Source organism: Diceros bicornis, chromosome 4 (assembly GCF_020826845.1).
Source record: "Diceros bicornis minor isolate mBicDic1 chromosome 4, mDicBic1.mat.cur, whole genome shotgun sequence".
In the NCBI taxonomy this organism is placed as follows: Eukaryota; Metazoa; Chordata; class Mammalia; order Perissodactyla; family Rhinocerotidae; genus Diceros; species Diceros bicornis.
The window spans coordinates 46,325,419-46,346,669 of record NC_080743.1 but is presented as its reverse complement, the minus strand read 5'-3'; the positions used below and the strand labels follow the sequence as shown (position 1 = coordinate 46,346,669).

General features: G+C 35.4%; 1 protein-coding gene across 4 annotated transcripts in view; it reads left to right on the top strand.

Annotated features, from left to right (window-relative positions):
• The window catches only part of PHTF1 (putative homeodomain transcription factor 1), a 50,194-nt gene extending 35,018 nt beyond the window's left edge, over window positions 1-15,176 (top strand). For all 4 annotated transcript variants that reach the window (XM_058538829.1, XM_058538831.1, XM_058538830.1 and 1 more), the window contains 12 exons: window positions 869-1,028; window positions 2,160-2,333; window positions 2,444-2,533; window positions 3,550-3,771; window positions 6,628-6,756; window positions 7,148-7,420; window positions 8,183-8,314; window positions 8,796-8,882; window positions 12,243-12,398; window positions 13,443-13,538; window positions 13,979-14,104; window positions 14,640-15,176. In XM_058538829.1, coding sequence (XP_058394812.1) covers window positions 869-1,028; window positions 2,160-2,333; window positions 2,444-2,533; window positions 3,550-3,771; window positions 6,628-6,756; window positions 7,148-7,420; window positions 8,183-8,314; window positions 8,796-8,882; window positions 12,243-12,398; window positions 13,443-13,538; window positions 13,979-14,104; window positions 14,640-14,660 — 1,666 coding nt within the window. In that variant the 3' untranslated portion in view covers window positions 14,661-15,176. The remainder of the gene's footprint in view (window positions 1-868; window positions 1,029-2,159; window positions 2,334-2,443; window positions 2,534-3,549; window positions 3,772-6,627; window positions 6,757-7,147; window positions 7,421-8,182; window positions 8,315-8,795; window positions 8,883-12,242; window positions 12,399-13,442; window positions 13,539-13,978; window positions 14,105-14,639) is intronic.
• Window positions 15,177-21,251: the final 6,075 nt, after the last annotated feature.

Below are 21,251 nucleotides of genomic sequence, written 5' to 3'. Positions count from 1 at the left end.
GGTCAGGTATTTTTCGGTATAAGAGCAGATACCTCTTAGAAATGGGATGCAGGACAGGAGGCTGTTGGTGGGCTGTAGGACAGAAAGGCAAATGTATCGAAGACAAATTCTACCTCCTTCATGATTTTGCAGGTTTTGACAACACTAGTATGACTCAAAGAAATAGTTAGTTTGTCATATATTAATAATTGTGGCTCAAAAATAAAGCTCCTTTATGGTTCCTTTTTTGAAGATGAAGTATGTTCACATATTTTTCTAAAGATACGTCTATACTCTTCAGTTGAAGTGTTTCAGTTCTTCATGCTGAACATTGTGCTGGTCACTGTGCATCCCTTTTCTCAGTGATTTTACCATCTAATTAGGAAGATAAGAGTAGCAGGTATGATGCAGTCACAGCAATGTAAAAATATTATAAATGATTACATGATGATTAAAGGCCATGCAGTTCAGCAGATGGAGTGATTGTTCTGGGGTAAAGTCATCATCAGGAGTCATGAGGAACTGAGAGTTGCTGGGCTTTGAAGGACAGGAGAAGGGAAGACATTCTGTGAAGTGGCACAAACAGGCGGCGTGAGGTAGGGCTGGCGTTGTGTTTGAGAGGGAAAGTGGAGAAGACTGAACCTACTTCCTTGCAAAACTAAAAAGTACAGTCTTCCTCTCAATTAATTGACATGAGTCTTTGGAGACTAGAGGTAGCTATATTTTGTCTTTCTACACGCTTAGCAAGCTAGAAGCCTGAAAAATATGATTTCTGAATTTTCTTGATTTCCATAATAATGTATTGTACTCCTCAGAAGAAAGTGATTCCCTGAAAGATATTACTTTCAGAAAACTAGTCAGTAATCTTTCTTTCTTTTTTAAAAAATAGGATTAAAAAAGTAAAATTAATATGTAACAAAGGGACTGAAACTGACAATGACTCGAGTTGTCTGCATCCTATCCTTAAGAAGAGACAGTGTCGACCAGAGATCAAAATGTGGCAAACAAGAGAGAAAGCAAAATTTTCAGATGGAGAAAAGTGCCGCAGGGTAAGATTTAGATGAGTATAAATATAACAAAATCTTTTCTTTCCTGTGTAACATTTTCCTATTCTTAGATTCTTCTAGAGGTACAAAATAGATACTAATAAGTTTGTGTAATTTGTCTTAACAAATAAATGAAATGTAAAACCACAGGACATGAAAAGGAGAATATCCCTTGAAGACTGTAGCCAATTCTTCTAATTTCTAGGGCTGGAACTTATTTATTGCATCTGCTACTGATCCTGCCTTAGCAGTAGGCTGGTAGATTTAATAAATTAATGTAGAAGCTGCTTGGTCTTATTCCAGAGAGACAGTGATAGTATGGTAATGGTTGGGAGAGTTTTTTCTAGGTTTAGGTAGAAATGGTCTGCTCTATGTTTAAAGCTAACTATACTTATACTTTATAGTCTTGGAAATATTTTCTCATTTGTTAGACTGTGGCATTGAGTAATTACAAAATTAGCTAATATTTTTGAGCCATTACTGCAACCAGGCACTATTCTAAGTGCTTTACATGTAGTAACTCATTTAATTGTTTCAACAACTCTGCGTGATAGGTGCTTGTATTATCATCTTTCTGATGAGGAAGCTGAGCCCCAGAGAGATTGAGTTACTTGCCTAAGACACGTAGCCAGTAAGTAGAAGAGCTGTGATTCAGACTTAGAGTTTGACTTGACCCTAACCTCTACATAATACTGCCTCATCATTTAGGCTCTTTAGTTTCAAGAAAGTTCAGTATTTTTCTTTATTGAGATCAGGTAACATGTAGGTTTGTTCAGTTTTGGTTTAGTTTACTTTTACTACTTCTCAGTCTTCACATGCTTTTTTTGTGTGTGTGTGGAAGATCAGCCCTGAGCTCACATTCATGCCAATCCTCCTCTTTTTGCTGAGGAAGACTGGCCCTGAGCTAACATCTGTGCCCATCTTCCTCCACTTTATATGGGACGCTGCCACAGCATGGCCTGACAAGCGGTGCATCGGTGCGCGCCCAGGATCCGAACCTGGGCCGCCAGCAGCGGAGTGTGCGCACTTAACCACTATGCCACGGAGCTGGCCCTGCTTTTTTGTTTTTGTGTGTGCAGCTTACTAGAGTATTTTGGGCTGTCCCCTGTAAAGAAATTGCTCTTCTCTTTGTAGGAGGCTTTTAGGCGTTTGGGTAATGGGATTTCAGATGATCTGTCAAGTGAGGAAGATGGTGAAGCCCGGACACAGATGATGATACTGCGTAGGAGTGTGGAAGGGGCCTCCAGTGACAATGGTTGTGAAGTTAAGAATAGAAAATCAATACTTTCAAGGCACCTAAGCACTCAGGTAATTTTTATTTTAGTTTATAAAAGTATAGGCATTAACTTCTAAATCATTGAATAGTAACGAGGTATTTAACATGTTTTCCTATTGTTTGTTGGCTTGAATTTTGGCAGGTAAAGAAAACCACTACTAAGGGGTGTCATATGGTGCGGGATTCAGATAGTCTGGCTGAATCAGAATTTGAATCAGCAGCCTTCAGTCAGGTAATGTATCCTTTTGAGAGATCACTGCTAAAGGTGTATTCTTGAGTGTAATAACTTTATCCATTCCTTTTTTATTGGTTATCCTAAAGTAGTATTTATATTTGCCTGCCCCTCTCCTGCCTCCAACTGTCTGTCTACCTATCCAGCAGCTTTCATGAGTATTCACTCCTGGAAAGAGAATGAACTCTTTTTCACTTAGACTCTAATCTTAAAAGTATCATAGATGATACTCAGAAAGATTCCTTAATTCCCAGATGGTGAAAAGACTACTTAACATTCCCTTGGAATATGGAGTTTATTCTTCAGCATCATTCCTATGTAAGTGGGATTGACACTGAGGAGGACAAATTTTTTGAGAGGGGACCCCTGAGAGATGAGAGCAGTAAATCTCCTCAGGAAAGGTAATGGGCATATTATACATTTGGAATATTATAATTCAGAGGTGAGCAGAGTAGATGGTGGTAGTGTGGTTTTTGTTTTGATTAACAAGGTGGTCAGGGTCATGGAAAACTTTCATATTTATGTTGGTACTGCAGGAGCACTGCCTTGTCCATCCTTTTCTCTGCCTGATTATCCTTTTCCATGTTTGGCTGAGCCCCTCCCTGGACATGACTAGATCTACAGTGAAGCTCACAATATTTAGAGTAGGGAACACTTTGGGTATGTCAAAAGGCTTAGCCACACTGACATCTAGGGAGGGTCCTCTAGATGTGCTTGCAGGAGTCACTCTCATCCCAGGGCACCTTAGTTGAACAATCCCATGACTTGGCAATAACTTCTTAGAGGGAGTCCTTTTAAAATCCTGCTTGTTAGAGAGTCATCCAAGTTTAACATTTAAATATTAAAATGTATTATTGTTATGCGAAGGCTTGTGAACAAATGTATACATGGTGATCAACTTATGAAAGCTTGCTAGCTATCACCATAGATAACTTGTTCTAATTTTATTTCAGATATATAATTATTTTTAAAAATGAATGAAAAAAATATTTTTTGTTTTTTGATTTCCTTTAAAGGGCTCTAGGTCTGGCATGAGTGGTGGCTCTCGAAGCCTCAACATGTCAAGAAGAGACTCAGAAAGCACCCGCCATGACTCTGAGACCGAGGATATGTTATGGGACGACCTGCTGCATGGCCCAGAGTGCCGATCGTCTGTCACCAGTGACAGTGAGGGGGCCCATGTGAATACCCTTCACTCAGGGACCAAACGTGACCCCAAAGAGGATGTTTTTCAGCAGGTCTGTAAAGGCGATGATGATAATAGCTAATATTTATTGTGTACTTACCATGTGCCAGGCAGCTACTGTATTATCTCAGTTAACTTTACAATAATCCTGTAAAGTAGATACTATTATTATCCCTAATTGAGAGATGAGGAAATTGAGTCTAGTTTGTTAGTGAAGATGTTGGGATTAGAACTCAGGAGGAAGTGCTCTAGAGTTGCCCTAACCTAAATTTTTTTTTATAATACTTTTTCTCATTATTTGGCTTAGAATGATCCTTAGTGTTTATTTTATATGAGCAGGGTTGTTTGGATGGTACATCGACCTCATATTATACTTTTATAGACATCACAGTAGTATATGTGAATTACTAGAAAATGACATTGCTTGCTTGTCTAATAATGTATAAACCAATTGATGCTTTTAATTTTAGGTTTTATATTAATATCATAAAATCAGATAACCTAGAATTAGAAATTCCTTGGAGGGTATTTCAACCTTCCAACCAATGTAAGAATTCATTCTACACCTGCAGAAATTTTTTTACCATCTATCACATGGTAATAATAGTTCCTACTTCTTAGAAATATTGTGATGTATCTAATGAGATAATATAAAGTGCTTAGCACAATGCCTGGCAAAGAGTAAGCACCCAATAAATGTTAGTGTTATTATTAATATCCACATCAGATGATTAGTCAGCCTTAGCTTAAATACTTCTGGATCTGGAGGGATTGTTATTTTATGAGACAGCTTGTTCCACTGCTAGATAGGTTGAATGATTAAGGACTGGTTCTCATGTCAACCTTTTAGGTGTTTAATGACGATGATCATGATTGTTCTTAGTTTTTTGTTCTTTAGGCTATTTCCATAGTGACTTACAAATAGTGGATGATGGATATTCATTTGTTTAATTATTGAATTTTCTTGATTCTAAGATACCATTGATTTAGGTTATGCATTTTCATGAAAAAAATCCTCCTTCATTAAATGTATACAATTTTTAAAAAGTAACCGGAAAAAACATACATTTTCTCATTAAAATTTTAAGCTTCTTTCTCCAATTTTGCTATCAAAGTTTGAATCTAAATATTCTTTACATTCAGTCTGAAGATCCATCTAAATTACATTAGCCCTCAGTAGTTATACATAGCATCATGATGATCTTGACCTCCTTTGCACTTTTGGGATTTATAGTATAGTTTTAAGGCATAGATAAAAATAACGAGGTAAGATTAAACTCACCATGTCAAACAGAACTCATCATTTCCCAATTCCCCCACCTAACCCGTTCTTCTTTTATTCCCCATGTTTCTGAATGCCACCACTGACCACCCACGGCAGAAACTTGGGAGTCCTTCTTGACCCACCCTCTCCACCATGTTTCTAATCAGTCATCACATTCTCTTGATTCTACTGTATAATATTTGCATTTGTCCACCTGTGTCACCCTGCCTGTGGAGACCATCATCAGCTCTCATCTGAATCATTACAACAGCTTCTCTAGGCTTGCTCCCCTTTGTTTCATTTTCCAGACTGCAGCCAGAATGATGCCTCTAAAATACAAATCTGATGCCATTCCCCTTAAAATCCGTTAATTGCTTTTTTTTCCTTTCTGGATTATTTGCTTTTGTTCCTTTATTTGCTCTCATACATCTCATCACTGACCATTCCCTCTCTGCTCCTCACATGATATGCTTTAACTTAACTGAACTTCCAGTTTCTGAAATGTACCATTCCTCATGTGCTTCTGGGCCTTTACACAGACTGATTGATTTGCCTGGAGCACACTTTTCTCCAATACCCATTCCTTTGGCTCACTCCTTTTATTTTTCAAATCTTGGCTTGAGTGATACTTCCTTAAAAGACCTTTCCTATATACTCCTAAAGCACTCTTTCCTTCCCTTATCATGCTGTGTAGTAACTTTATTTCATCATGTCTCTTTCGTAAATCTGTAAGCTCTTTGATGTTAAGGACCACATGTGTCTTGTTGTCCATTGTATCCGTAGTGCATGTTACATAGCAGGTGCTTGATAAATATTTTCTTGGCTAAATCAATGAATAAATCAATAAATGCTCATCAGCGTTATGCTAAGCATTGTAGAAGAGAAATACATCATATGGTCCTTTTTTAGAAACTTATATTTTAGTTTGGGGATGAGATGATTATATGGGTAATAAGTAGAGGACACAATAAAAGCATCGTATAATTAGATGCTAATTTGTCTGATATAGACTATAAAAATTTCAGAAAAGGGCAAAATGAGTGAGGCTTGTGGTGATTAGAAAGGACCATGTTGGTGAAAGGGGACTTGAGTTGGTACTTAAAGAGTAGATATGATATGGCAGAGGAAAATGGAGAGCTGTTTTCATTGTGACCTTCTTCTCTGGAGCTTTCTGTGCTTTTCTGTGTCCTGATTAGACCAGAGAAAGGCTTAAGTCCTCTGTCATTCATGTGTTATCTAAGGCCTAATGGCACCTCTCCTCCCTAACTTCCTACTACCCCTGGTATAGTTGCATTGCTCTAGAAATACTTTCCGCCTTAATATTTCATGAATATACCAAGCTTATCCTCGCTTCCCTACATTTAGAGAGGGAAGCAACCTTGGAGATCATGGAACCCAACTCCCATCATTATGGAAGACATTTAGCCTCTTTCCAGGTAAAAAAAAATAGCTAAGTAAAGAAAAAAGGACCAGAAATCAACCTCATAGAGGTAGTAATTAGAGTGATGAGCTTCATGAGGGAGAGAATAAAATGATGAGGCTGAACATTGGTGAATGTAGCCTGTAGCTGGATAAATGGAAAAAAATTTAATGGAAGAAGGAGAGAAGGAGTGGATAGAAATAGTTTTATATTTTTCTTTTCAGAACCATTTATTCTGGCTTCAGAACTCAAGTCCTGCCTCTGATCGAGTTAGTGCAATAATCTGGGAAGGGAATGAGTGCAAAAAGATGGATATGTCTGTATTGGAAATAAGTGGCATCATCATGAGCAGGGTAAGATTTAATAAGTTTTCAGATTTTTTCAAAAAATCTATTTAGTGATCAGCAGCTAGTCCATAGAATCTATTTAGTGATCAAAACACTGACTCTGCTTTTGAAACACAAATATATGTATTTTTAATTTTGCAGTCAGAGTCTTTACTTGGTAGTATATGTTTTTTATTTGTTGCCTTGGTCTCTATGAGCATGATCAATTAATTGTTAAGGTTCATTTAAACCTAATTTTTAATAAGATCTAAAAGTCATAAATCTGTACGTTGTTTTTATTTGTACTTTTAGATTTAAAACATTTAGTTTTTAATAATCTAAATAGTATTTGATAAATACTGCTTCATAAATCCATTTAGCTATGCAATAATGATGGACATTTTAAATTAATTCCCAGGTTAATGCATATCAGCAAGGAGTGGGTTATCAGATGCTGGGAAATGTTGTCACCATTGGATTAGCATTTTTTCCTTTTTTACATCGACTTTTCCGTGAGAAGAGCCTTGACCAGCTAAAGTCCGTTTCAGCTGAGGAGATCTTGACTCTCTTTTGTGGGGCACCACCTGTTACACCTATTATTATTTTGTCTATAATTAATTTTTTTGAACGATTATGTCTTACTTGGATGTTTTTTTTCATGATGTGTGTGGCAGAGAGAACATATAAACAGGTTGGTAGTAAATTAAGTAAAATTTCTTTCCTCTGCTTGTGAATATGATTTTCCACTGAGTTGCTTTTGTTCTCTTGGTTTGTTCTCCCAAGTTAATGTGGGCAATGAAGGATTGATAAGTGGATTTTGGTAATTGTGGGTTTAACACTTGTGATATTGGTTATTCACAAGTGACATGTTGTAATCTGATTTTGCTGAGCCCATGTGTAGGAATAAGTGGCTTAGCCAGTGAGTGAGCCTAGCTGACTGCTTAGTACCTGTACCTCACTGTGCCTTTGCTGTTTTTTATCCATAGCATATGTAGTAATTCTCATAGTGAAAATGTTTCTGTGAAAAATTGTTGTGAGAAATAAATTTATTGAAATTTGATAAGAGTTAGGGATCGAGGACTTAATATGTTGGTGATATGTGCAAAAAACATGATTTTGAATGGAAATGTAATTTGAGAGTAAACCAGGATTCTATATAAACATTTGAGTTTGTGAAGTTGGGAATTCACAAAGGTCTCCAAAGAATATTCCTTGAAAATGTTGAGAGTGTACTGTATTGTGAAGAAGTATATTACTGTATAATGTGCTTTGGAAGCAACAGGGTAATGAGCTATTAACAAAGTTTTTTCACTGCCTGTCTTAGTAATCACTGATTAGAATTTCATTCTTTTAACATTTTTTATATGCTGGGAATATTGTTTACAATTATATAAGTATACACACAGACACATATGTACATTTCACTTTGTGATTTTTTTTTAACCTCCTCTAGAGATTTTTATTTGCAAAACTCTTCAGCCATATTACTTCTGCCAGGAAAGCTAGGAAATATGAAATACCTCATTTCAGACTTAAAAAGGTGGAGAACATTAAGATATGGTTATCACTGCGTTCCTTTCTAAAGGTGAGTTTTATTTGACTAATAATAGAATATACACAAGAATATGCAGAAAACATGCTCATTGAAATTTCTGGCAGCAGAAACTCAATAGGCAGTGTAGTTCTGCATACTAGGTAGATTGTATCAGTAGCTGACAGACTTTCTGGACATCCAGTGGGAAGTGATCTATCTGCAAAGCTGGTAGAGGTAAGTAAATAAGAGCTTAGAAAAGGAAAAGAAAATTTAAATTTTTAGGACAGAGTGATAAATTGAATACTGCATCTTTTTCTGACTTCTTGGGAAATATCCCCAGCTGAAAATATGTCAGTGAATCAGTCACACCCTTAATTTGGAACAGCATGGATGTCAGTGCTTAATTAAAGTTGAAGATATCCAAAAACATGTTAAAATCCTCTGTCAGAATCTTCTTATTAACACTTGTTTTCATATTAATGTAGTAAAATTAGGTAATCTAAAACATTAACATATGTGTCTCATTCCACAGAGACGGGGCCCCCAGCGTTCAGTTGATGTGGTCGTGTCTTCAGTCTTCTTACTGACGCTTTCGATTGCTTTTATCTGTTGTGCCCAGGTAAGAGTGTCATATCTGTTTTAATGAAAAATGAAAATTCTCTTATAGGGTTCATTTCCTGTTGTAGACCAGTTCATTGTGTGTGTGTATGTATGTGTATATATATAAATATTTATATATAAATATATATTTAATAATTTATAAATTTATAAATATATAAATATAATATTTCTATATATAAATATAGAAATATTCAATATATATTTAAAAATATATATAAATATATATATATTTTAATAAAGAACAGAAATTTAATTCTCACAGCTCTGGAGGCTGGGGAGTCCAAGATCCAAGTGCCAGCATGGTTATGTTGAAGTATATATATTTTTAATGTATTTAAATATCTTTTGCTATTTTGAATACTTGTTAATTTTCCTAACTTTTGAAATGAGAATAAAGGTAATTTCGAAGTCTAAGTCACTAAGATCACTCTAATTTAATTTTAATTGGTAATTTTTGATAATAAAACTATCATGATGGTTACAAAATAGTGATTTTTCTAACTCCATCATTCCTTCTACATTTATTGATTGTCCCTCTAAGGTAGACCTGTCCTTTCTTTCCCCTTCATTTATTTATTACATTGTAGACTCACGTATTCTTCTTTTTATCCCACGGATTATAATCTATTACTATATTTGTTTTGATGTCTCAATTGTCCCAGATTTGGCCAGTGGCAGACCCTTGAAGCCCCTTCCTGTGTCCTTTTGACAGATCCCTGTATCTTTTTTTTGGGCACTTCTGTGTTTTCTTCATTACAGGAAATTACAGGCTTATCTTGTACTTTCTCATTTATTGAGTTGTAACTTAATTCTGTTGTGGTCAGAGAACATACTCTGAATGTTTTCAGTCCTTTGAAGTATGTAGAGGCTTGCTTTATTATCCAGCATATGGTCAGTTTTATGAAATCTTCCATCAGCACTTTGAAAGAATTTGTATTCTGTCATTTTGGGGACCAATGTTCTATATATGTAAAATAGTCCAATAATTGCGCTGCTGAAATCTCCTATATCCTTACTTTTTTTTTTGGTATGCTTATTCCGTCAGCCTTTGATAGGGGTGGATTCAAATCTACTATGATGGTGGATTTATCTTTTCCTCCTTTTATTTCTGTCAATTTTTGCTTCATATATTTTGAAGGTATGTAACTGGATGCATACAGATTTAGAATTGTTATCCACCTTCTTGGTGGATTGACTTTTATGTCTTTTATGGTTAATTTTTTTTTCCTCAATCCAGGATCCAGTTCTCAATCTAGGATCACATATTGCATTTAGTTGTCCTGTCTCTTTAGTCTCCTTTAATCTGGAATAGTGTCAGGCTTTCTTCATCTTTCATGACCTTATGAAATGTCTCTATTTCCAATGTTTCTTAAAGTCTACTATATTTGATATTAATTTAACTACACCAGCTCTCTTGTGATTGGTTTTTGCATGTTATATCTTTGTCCACCCTCTTTCATTTATTTTCTCTTCATATTTTAATTATGTCTCTTGTAATGAACATATTCTTTTTCAGTTGCTTGTTTCTTAGTTCAGCCTCACAGTCTCAGTGTTTTGGAGTACGTGGCTCATTTAAACTTAATGTAGTTACTATAACTACAAATACTATTAGGTTCCTATTTGGTCTACCTGTTAATTTTCCTTTTTCTGTCCTTTCTTACCATCTTTTATTAATCAGATGCTCTTTAATATTCCATTTAATCCTCTCTGTTAACTTGTTGTACATTCTTTTACTGCCAGTGACCCCAGAGATTATGACATACATCCTTACCTTATTATGGTCTAATAAAATTATTAATTCACCACTTCCTCGATAATGCTAGGACCTTAGAATACTTTATCTCATTTACTCATTCACTTTTTGTGTTATTAGTGTCCTTCATTTTAATTTTACATGTATTTTAAACCCACAAGATGTAATTATTATTGTTTTTTCTAGTCAATTATACATATATATATTTTTATATACCTACATACTTACCCTTCCGCTTGCTTTTCATTAGTTCCTGCATTTCTGTGTTTTTCTCTGGGATTATTTTCCTCCTACTTGAAGAATCTGTTGATGATGAATTCTCTGTTTTTTGTTTGTTTGAAAATGTCTTTTATCAATTTCATGTTTGAAGGATATTTTCACTGGCTGTGGATTTCTAGGTTGCCAGTTACTTTCAGCACTTTTAGGATTCTCTTGTCTTCTGATTTCAATATTTTATCTTGAGAAGTCAGCTGTTAGTCTTATCACTGCTCCTTTAGAAGTAATGTCCTTTGTCTCTGGCTGGTTTTGAGAGTTTTTCTTTGTGTTTGGTTTTATAGCAGTTTGGCTGTGATTGGTATTAGTTACTTATTGATGCATGACAAATTGTATCACCCTGCTGAAGAGGTGGGTCTTAGGTTGCTGCTGGTTGTTACTTTCCTCCCCTAGTTGTAACTAATTGGCAAGCATGAACAGACTGAGCCAGACTAAGCTAAGCATATTCCTTCTTCTGGAAATTAGAGCTGAAAACCTGAGATATCCGTGGTGGACTTTGGAGAAGAAAGGTCAGTGTCAGTGGGGCCACTGGGTGCTATGACAAACCAAAGCTGGAACAAGTCAAAGTTAGTGGGAAGCAGTAAACAAGGGTCTTGCCAGGCAATAGAATTAGCTAAGTAAGAGGAGTGGGGATGGGAGCCCAAATGGCCCTAGTGGAAGAGAGATGGAGAGGGCAGCTGCTCAGTGCCTTCCTATTTTTCAAAAGGCCTGCATTTGGTTTCTGTGAGGGTTTTCTGTATATTTTTCAATAAATTTCATTTTACCTTGGGATTGCTTGAGTAAATTTCTTTACTTTTCAATCAATAAACAAATTTTGAAAAAAACAAAAATTTTTGCCAGAAAACTTGACACATAATAGGCATTCGATAACTGGTAGCTGCTGCTGCTGTTGTTATTCAGATCCTAAAATGGAGTAAAGAACTAATGTTCAGGATTTTCTGGTCATAACAGTGGCATGGGCCACATGTTTTAGGGAGCTCTACTAGTTATAATGCAAATTTAATACTTTGAAAAATGGTCACCATGTAATGTGAGTGGGCACACTGGTGGCTAAAGAAGTTGGAAATGCATTTGGCTTATTTCACTTATTATGTTTTCCTCCTTTGTTACTTCCAGACCCTTGCTGTCTTTCATGCAAAGGAGAAAATCTGAGAAACTTAGAGAAATACATAATGACTAATTAAATAGATAATACTTTCAGTATTAAAACTCTTCTGCTTTGAGTATTAAAATAGTAGTATCTTGTAAATGTTTTTAAATTGCTAGAGTAAAGTAGTGCATGTAGATATTAAGACAAATGAAAAACTTAACTTTTTTTTGTTCTTTGTATAGGTTCTCCAAGGACATAAAACTTTCCTGAATGATGCTTATAATTGGGAGTTTTTGATCTGGGAAACAGCTTTACTACTTTTCTTACTGCGCCTGGCCTCATTGGGATCTGAAACCAATAAGAAATACAGCAATGTTTCAATATTACTTACTGAACAGGTATTGATTGGTCCCTGTCAGTATGGTTCAGTGGTTAGAGATGGCATAATAAGATTTGTGCAGAAGATTCAGGGTTGAGTCTAGATTCTATCACTTTCCAGCTATATGACCTTACAAGTCACTTTGCTACTATCTAATTGTGTCATCCTTATAAAACGAGGATAATATCTTCGCCATCTGCTCCCAGGACTGTAAGAATTAAGATCTAATGGATTGAAAATACTTTGTATACTATAAAAATATACTATAAAAATATTTTTATTGGTGGTAATGGAACATGCTTTTAATCTCATATTCTACATCAAGTATTAGATCTTTAGAGTGCTTGTCATTTAAGTATGTTTAATAAGCTGCTTGAATTTCTTCTGTTTCAGCCGTAGAACACATTCAGTGTTAGGAAAATACTTGCTATTTAGTATGTGAATAGATATTAGATTAGGAAATGTTTCTTAAAGATACAGAGTAATATAAAGTTGGTTTTTTTAAATTTTTAATTTCATGTTTATCCATAAGTTTTAAATGAAAACATTTGGTATCATTAGATTTTTTTTTTTTTTTTTGCCTTAGAGTTATAGTGAAGAATTCTTCCTATAAGGGAAAAATAAGGAATTAGTAAGTTAAAAGCAGCTATCTTTTTCCATTCCATAAATGCCTAATGAGGATGTTAGATTATTTGGGGGAGACCAAGAGGAATAAGACACAGTTTTTGAACTCAAGGGACTACAATTTTGAACTTGAGTTCAAAATACATGTTAATTATTATATTATAATTAATATTAAATTTTTCATTGTTTTGCTATTTAAATTAAAGCATTGTTTTGCTTCATCATTATTTTTTTTCTTCACTAAATAGCTTTTCTTTGCCAAATGTGACTGATTAGGGATGAAGGATAGGATACGTGACATGTGTGCTCTGTAGAAATAGCTGCTGAAATTTCAAAATTTATTTTACTTGAAAACGTAACCCTCGAAATCTGCCAGATTTAATGCAGTGTATATATCTTTTTCTATGATATTTGCCTTAATCTCTATTCTTTCCCTTAGATTAATTTATATCTTAAGATGGAAAAAAAGCCAAATAAGAAAGAACAGCTTACTCTAGTAAACAATGTATTAAAGCTGTCCACCAAGTTGTTGAAAGTAAGTAATATCCTATGATACACTTTTACTACTATTTAAATTAAATCAATGCTTTCCTTCTTGGAAAAGACCCTAGTAACAGATAGATGCCAGCCTGTGTAGATTCAAAACACCAATTGGATGGTTTTGGGTTAATGACTGTATAAGAAAAATTTCCCATCTTGTTACCCAGGTTCTGGTGATGCTGATGTCTGTCACATTTTTTAAATTACATTTTTAAAAATCACAAATAACATATTGCTTGAATCCACCTTAAAAATCTTAGCTGGTGGAAAAGTAAATGAGAGTCGAGTACAGGTCTTTTGAAGGTAGCTATTGAACATTAAAGAAAGATGGCCTTAAGCAGTTGTCCTCACCCAAGACTTAAAAAACAGCCCAGAAATCACAGATAGCTATAGAGAAACCATGTATTTCATCTCAGTTCTTTCTTGGTTTTGTAGGAGCTGGACACACCATTTAGACTCTATGGACTGACAATGAATCCCTTAATCTACAATATCACACGAGTAGTTATCCTGTCTGCTGTCTCTGGTGTTATAAGTGATCTTCTAGGATTTAATATAAGAGTAAGTGTGACTACCATTCTGTAGCATGTGCCTTAGTCTTAAAAATTACTATATATAATGATCTTTGCTCTTCATGCTGTATGTGTGTGTGTGCGTGTGCATATGTGAGACTGGCATGGAGATAACTCTTGCGGTAAAAAAATAAAGATAGATTGGTGGTCCACAGGCTTCTCAGCTTAGGTTTTCTCATTTTACACAAGTATGATAGACTGTGCTCTTCAATGGAACAAAAAAATCAAGTTTGAATCTCATGTCCGTTTAATAGCAAGGGCTAGGCAAGGGTCGTCCTCTGATCTAGGGAAAGTACAGAGGCAGAATGAATGAAAACCAAGACCCATGAAGTGCAGTATGTCATTTTTGATCCAGGAAATTGTTAATGTTTTTTTCTCTGTGGTGTGCTGCAGTTGCTGTTGCCAGAGCTGATACTTTTTCTTTTTATGTAAAGGGTTCTTGGTGCATAGTCATGTAAGTATACCTGTAGACTCCAACCTGTTTGTCTTAAAACTAACTTATTTTGGTGATTTTCTTTTCTTAGCTGTGGAAAATTAAGTCATAAGCTGAGTCATGTGGCTGGACTCTCTCCACTTGCTGACATCAGTACTTACCCACTAAGGAAAGCGGTCACTGCAGAAACCATGAGATACCACCTGCTTGTTCACATGCAGAGGGGCCCTCAGCTCCGCCTCATCAAATGAATGGTGTTTTCAGAGGAACAAATCCTTTTACAACTGGGCGTCCATGCTAAAAACCTGTATTTTCATGGTTTTCAAGCAATATGAATAGTTAGGGGACTAAAGACTGTGTGTTATGGTAACATAAGGACAACTTTCTAAGTTAGGAAATTTATTCTGGGCATTTCAGTGCTGTGACAGTTATATTTACTAGAAATAGTTTTTTGGGTAACTATGGTAGATGTCCAAAGCATGAAGCAAATATCCTTTATTGGAAACATGCAAATTCAGTACTTTTCTATTACAGTCTATAGAATTGGAGATTTCATTTCTCTAGCAAAGAGAGATCAAATTTAAACTATTTTAGATTGAACCCAAATAAAAGAACTTTGAGAATTTCAGTTTCTAGGCTTTTTTTGTTGTTGTTGAAGGAAAAAATATAACCTTTAAAACTGTGAGTTTCTGTTAAACTATGGGGAAATTTTTAATCAGTTTATAATTTTGAAGTTAATCCTAATAACTGTATAGTTGTTGGTGAAAGAGTCATGCATATAGTATGCCATGTAATTCAGCATGAGAAATTTAAGTACATGCATACTCAATCCATGTCCATCATACAACGTGGTTTCTGTATAAATCATCTGAGCTGTGTTTCCTATCACAGTACGAAGTGAAGCATTAATAGTTTATATGTTGTGAAACTTAATGTATCCAACCCTCAATACAATTTGAGGTCCTCCCTGTCCAGCCACGCTATGCCTTTGATGATTTGGATTCTTTTACCAGCATCTCCTATTACACACACCTGCATATATGTATGTTAATATAAACTCTAATCATCTACATATAATTTTTGCTCATTAAATTACCTGCTTTTAAGAATCTCTTGAGGCAAATTGAAAGCCCAAACATTTTAATAAGTTTTTGTGAATTTTTAAATGGAAATAATTTAGAAACTTAATTATTACATGTAAAGTATGTACTCATGCAAAATCAGTGTTAGTTACACATATCCTAATATGCAGGAAGATTTTGAGGTTTAAAGATGAATTTCTGAAGAGTCTAGGGATTGAGGTCAGAGCTTTCTGGGTTCATATCCTTGGCTCTGCCACTTACTAGCTTTATAATCTAAGGCAAGTTACTTAACCTCTTCACATCTTGATTTCCTTACCTGTTAAATGGGGATAATAACTACCTAATAGAGTTGTTAAGGTTAAATGAGATTATCATGTAAAGTACTTAGCACTTAGTAAATCTAGAGTAAACATTTATTGTTACTATTTAAAACTCTGTAAAAATTTTTCACTGGTAGATTCCTAACTGTGAAGACAGAAACAGAGGAAGCAAGGTTGCTGAACTAGAAGCGGATTACCAAAAATTTGCAGCCATTCTAAATGCTGCATGAGAGTTATAATTATTTTTGAAGGTAAAACCCAATTATAGCAACTAGAAGGATGTGCAGCTATGACATACAACTATCTACTGGGGCTTTGGGGAAGAAAAAAAGGAGGAAGATTGGCAATAGATGTTAGCTCAGAGCCGGTCTTCCTCAGCAAAAAGAGGAGGATTAGCGCAGATGTTAGCTCAGGGCTGATCTCCCTCACAAAAAAAAAAATAAAACCAATTATAGTGATTTACCTTTAGAAGGAACTGTTCTGTAAAGGCACTTTAGTCTCAACAGATGGCTCATAGAAACCATGCTTTTACTATTTTCTATAAGAAACAATAGCAACTGTCTCAGAGCCACGACTGAGCACAGTGCAGTTTTTTCAGATGAAGAAAGCTGATGCCTTTATCTTTTTTTCTATGAAGAAATGCTATTTATTTTATTTATTTATTTATTTATTTATTTATTTATTTATTTATTTATTTATTTATTTATTTATCCCCCCAAGCCCCAGTAGATAGTTGTATGTCATAGTTGCACAGCCTTCTAGTTACTGTATGTGGGACGTGTCCTCAGCATGGCCAGAGAAGCGGTGCGTCGGTGCGCACCTGGGATCTGAACCCAGGCCGCCAGCAGCGGAGTGCGAGCACTTAACCGCTAAGCCACGGGGCCGGCCCTATTTTATTTTTATTTGCAATTTTTACACAGTGAATTCTTTAAATGCAGTATTTAGAATAGTTTACTCTTGTGGGTTGTTTCAGTAATGGTTTGATGGTGTAAAATGAGTTTAAATTATTTTTCAGGTAGGTAAAATTATATGTAAATATAGTTGCTCATGTCAGAAACTTTCTCAGAATCATTCTTGACTCCTTCCTCTTCCTCTTACTTCACATCTAATCACCAAGTGTTTGAATAATTGTCTTCTAGATATTTTTCTAATCAGTCCACTCTTCTCCATCCCCACTTCCACTACCTTGGTCTAAGTCAATATCCTTTGTTTTTTGAACAAGTTTCTGCTCTTACATACGCATGGCACACCTCACCCCCAAGCTCAATCTATTCTCCTCAAAAAGCTGATTTGTCGTTTCTGAAATGCAAGTCTCATCATTAATGGCTTACTATTACTTTGAAGATAAAAATTCAAAACCTTTTTAGCAAGGTGTACAGACCCACCCTACTGAGAAAGAGTTTTGAATCTTTACATTTGAAAGATATTTTTGCTGGGTATAAAATTCTAAAGAAGTTGTTGATGTGCTGCCTCCTGGATCGCATTGTTTCTGACAAGAAGTCTGCCATCATTCTTTGTTCCTTTGTATGTAATGCCTTTTTTTTTTTTCTTTTTTAAACTCTGGCTGCTTTTAAGGTTTTTATCTTTATCATTGAATTTGTGTGTACTTTAATTATAATGTGTATTAGTGTAGTTTTCATGTTTTTTGTGCTTGGGTTTGTTGCACTTATTGGTTCTGTGGATTTACAGTTTTCATCAAATTTAGAAAAAATTTTGGCTGTTATTTCTTAAAATAAGTTTTCTATACTCCACTCTCACCCACCTCTTTCTGGGACTCCAATTTATATGTGTATTAAGGCTGCTTAAAGTTGTCCCACAGCTTACTCAAAGTTGTCCCACAGCTTACTCATGTTCTATACATTTTCCCAGTCTTCTTTCTGTCGTGAATCTTGGATAGTTTCTATTGCTGTGCCTCACTAACCTATTCTTCTGCACGAATTTGCTGTTAATCCTACCCAATGTATTTTCATCCATAGAAGTTCAATTGTTTTTTTTGTGTCTTCCCTATCTCTTCTTAACTTGCTATTTCTTTTTTCTACCTCATTTAACATAATAAATATGATAGAAATCGTAAATAAGGACATTAAAACAGCTATCATCTGTATCATTTTTGGGTTTGTCTTTATTGATTGATTTTTCCTCCTCATTTGGAGTCATATTTTCCTGCTTCTTTGAATGCCTGGTAGTTTTTTGTTGGATGTAAATTTTACATTGTTGGATGTTGGGGTTTTGTGTGATGTGTGTATTCTTTTAAATATTCTTGAGCTTTATTTTGGAATGCAGTTAAGTTACTTGGAAACAATTTAATCATTTCAAGGCTTGCTTTTAAGCTTTGTTAGGTGGGCCAGAGTAGCCTTTAGTCTGGGGCTACTTTTCTCCACTACTGAAGCAATATTCTCCTGAGTACTCTACCTGATGCCCTGTTTGTTATGAGGTTTTTCCAATTTGACTGTGGGAACACGAACTATTCCCAGCTCAAGACTTTTTCTGCCTGCTTCTTTTTGGTTATTCTTTCCCTGTTTTTGGATATCTCCTTGTGCTGATCGATACTCACCTGAATACTTGAAAGGAACCCTCTGTACGTTTTTGGAGCTCTCTCCTTTCTATGCAGTTGTCTTCTCTCTGGTACTCTGCCCTGCAAATTCTAACTCGCCTGGCTCCCAAAATTCTTAACTCTGTCTCCTCAACTCGTCAAGACTGCTTGGTTCAGTTTGGGTTCCCCTTTCCCACACCACAGCCTAGAAACTGCCTCTAAGCAGTAATCTGGGGTAATCACTGGGCTCACCTCATTTAATTCCACTATCCTGTACTGCCTCTCATCCAACATCTAAAGCCCATTTTTTCACATATATTTTTCCCATTTTTTTTCAGTTGTTTGAGGTGGAAGAGTAAATGTTTTTCCCACCTTAGTAAATGAAATAAAGTTTGCCCAATTGCTCAAGCCAAAGGCTTAGGGTTTATTCTTGGTTCCTCTCTTTTCCTTCATATCTAATCTACCACCAAGCTGTGTCAGTTCTACATTTCCACTGCTACTAGGTTAAGCATCCTTCACTTTCACCTGGATTACTATGCTGACCCACTATTCCCTTTCCAGTCTTGCCTCCTACAGTTGGTTCTCTACCACATGAATGAAATTAAATATATGGAAATTATATCATCCCTACTTTAAACCCTTCCTGGCTTTCCCTGTGGTGGCCTCCAAGGCCCTTCATTATCAGGGCTGCCTCCCTTCCCAACTTTGCCTCTTCAGTACAACCACACTGGCCTCCCTCTGTTCCTCCATTATGCCAAGTTCTTTCTCATATCAGGCTTGTGCCTGGAATACGTTTCCTTAGGTTCTCCCCTGAATGGCTTCTCAACTGTTTGTTTGTTAGTTCCTTAGCAGGGCCTTCTCTGATGACCATAGTTAAAGCAGTTCCCCCTCTTATCCTCATTATCAGTTATATGGCCCTGTTCATTTCCTTAATCAGATTATCTTGTTTATTTTTTGCCTACTTGTTTCTGTCCTTCCCCACTAGAATGTAAGCCTCTTAAGGCAGGGACTTTTTTCTTCCTTCCTAGGTCCCCAGAATGTAGAACAGTACCTGACCCATAATAGGTACTCAACATAAATGTGCAGAATGAATGAAGAATAGACCTCAAGTAATTTACCATTCATTCATGCAGTTTTTTTCTATTAGGATGGAAGAGTTGTAACTTCGTGGTTCTCCTACCCTCAGTGCTTCATTTATCCCTGTATAATAATTTCTAGGAACTTGGGCTTTTGTTTTGATCCCCCAAAAGGAGTGAGATATAATATACTTTGGTAATATTTACCTATTACTGAGAAACTAAGATGTAAAAACAGAACTAGATTAGGCCAGTCATACATTTAATTGGTAGAGTAATAACCATAGAAGAATAAGAAAAATACCTGCTCACGTATTTTTATAATTTGTTATATTGGGAAAAATTATCCCTCCTAAAATTTCTCTGGAGGTATAACTTCAAACTTCCTAAATATGTACATTATAGTTCATGTATAATATAAACTAAATACTTTAAAGAAGTGACTAATCAAATACTTGCCTAATTGGAGTATGGTTTTCTTGACTTTCAGACATGTAGAAAAATTCTAAATACCAGGATGTCTCACAAAGTATAAGCTTAAGGGTCTATGTTTTTATTTTTGGTTCATTGTATTTAGAGGTAAGTGGACCTGTGCACTGTAAAAATAACACTTTCAAATTAATGAAATTCATTTTTGAAATTTTTTAGATATACATGCTCATAATGGGCCAAATGGTTCTCACTCCCAAATATATGATTTGGGATTATCAAGAAGTAAATTCATTAATCTCATCTATACATGTATTGACTAGGGTAGCAATTCAAAGTAATCCTTTGCTTCTTGCAGTTATTGGTGCCTATCTTGAATAATGAAGTTTGAATTTCACAAATGTGCAATAATTCCATACTTTTCCTGCAGCACATCCTGAGCCCATAAGCTGTATAAGGATTACTCAAGGTAACAAATGGTGGTGGTTTGATAAGGACAAAATAAGTCTCTTGATTTGTGTATTTGCTAATAGTTCTGCTTGACTTTAATGCAAACACTGTAAAATAGACTAATACCCACAGGATTCTTTGTCAAAATATAAGTTTAGGCTGAATTAAATCACTTGGCTATGTTTTTGTATTTTAATGTATGTGAGAAAGATTCAGTTCTCTAATAGACAGAATTCCACTCTTCATAAGCCTTCATACTCCCTTTTTATACTTAAGGCTCTATTTGCATAGGAACATTGAAAACAGATCCAGGTTAGTGGATATCTTAAACTAATTCAGTTAACTACAGCAAAGTTTATAGATTTCGTGTAATAATTATGGCGTGCTTTAAACAAGTCATTGTATTGCTGACAAACCTTAATAGCATGACTAGTGAAGAGCTGCCTGAATAAACAAATCTGTTATTGTTTAAAAAGGACAGATAGTTCTTAGGCATTGGACATGCCATGATGATATAAAAAGTTGCTCCGATGTATTCTTCATACCAGACTGAAACATCAAGTTTTTGTGACTGAAGAAGTCCAAGTTTATACCAGTGTTCCTTACTTAGTTCCAGGAGCACAGTGTGGACTAAGCTTCAGCTTAAACACATCTTTGTGGAGGTCATTAGTCAGACTGTCACACAGTTTAACTAATTTGAATACTCTTTGCTTTCTTAAAACCTATGTTTCTTTGAATGTTGGACATATTAAAAATAAAATTCTTAATATGTATGTACGTCCACATGTTTAAAAGCATTTGGCTTTTCCTACA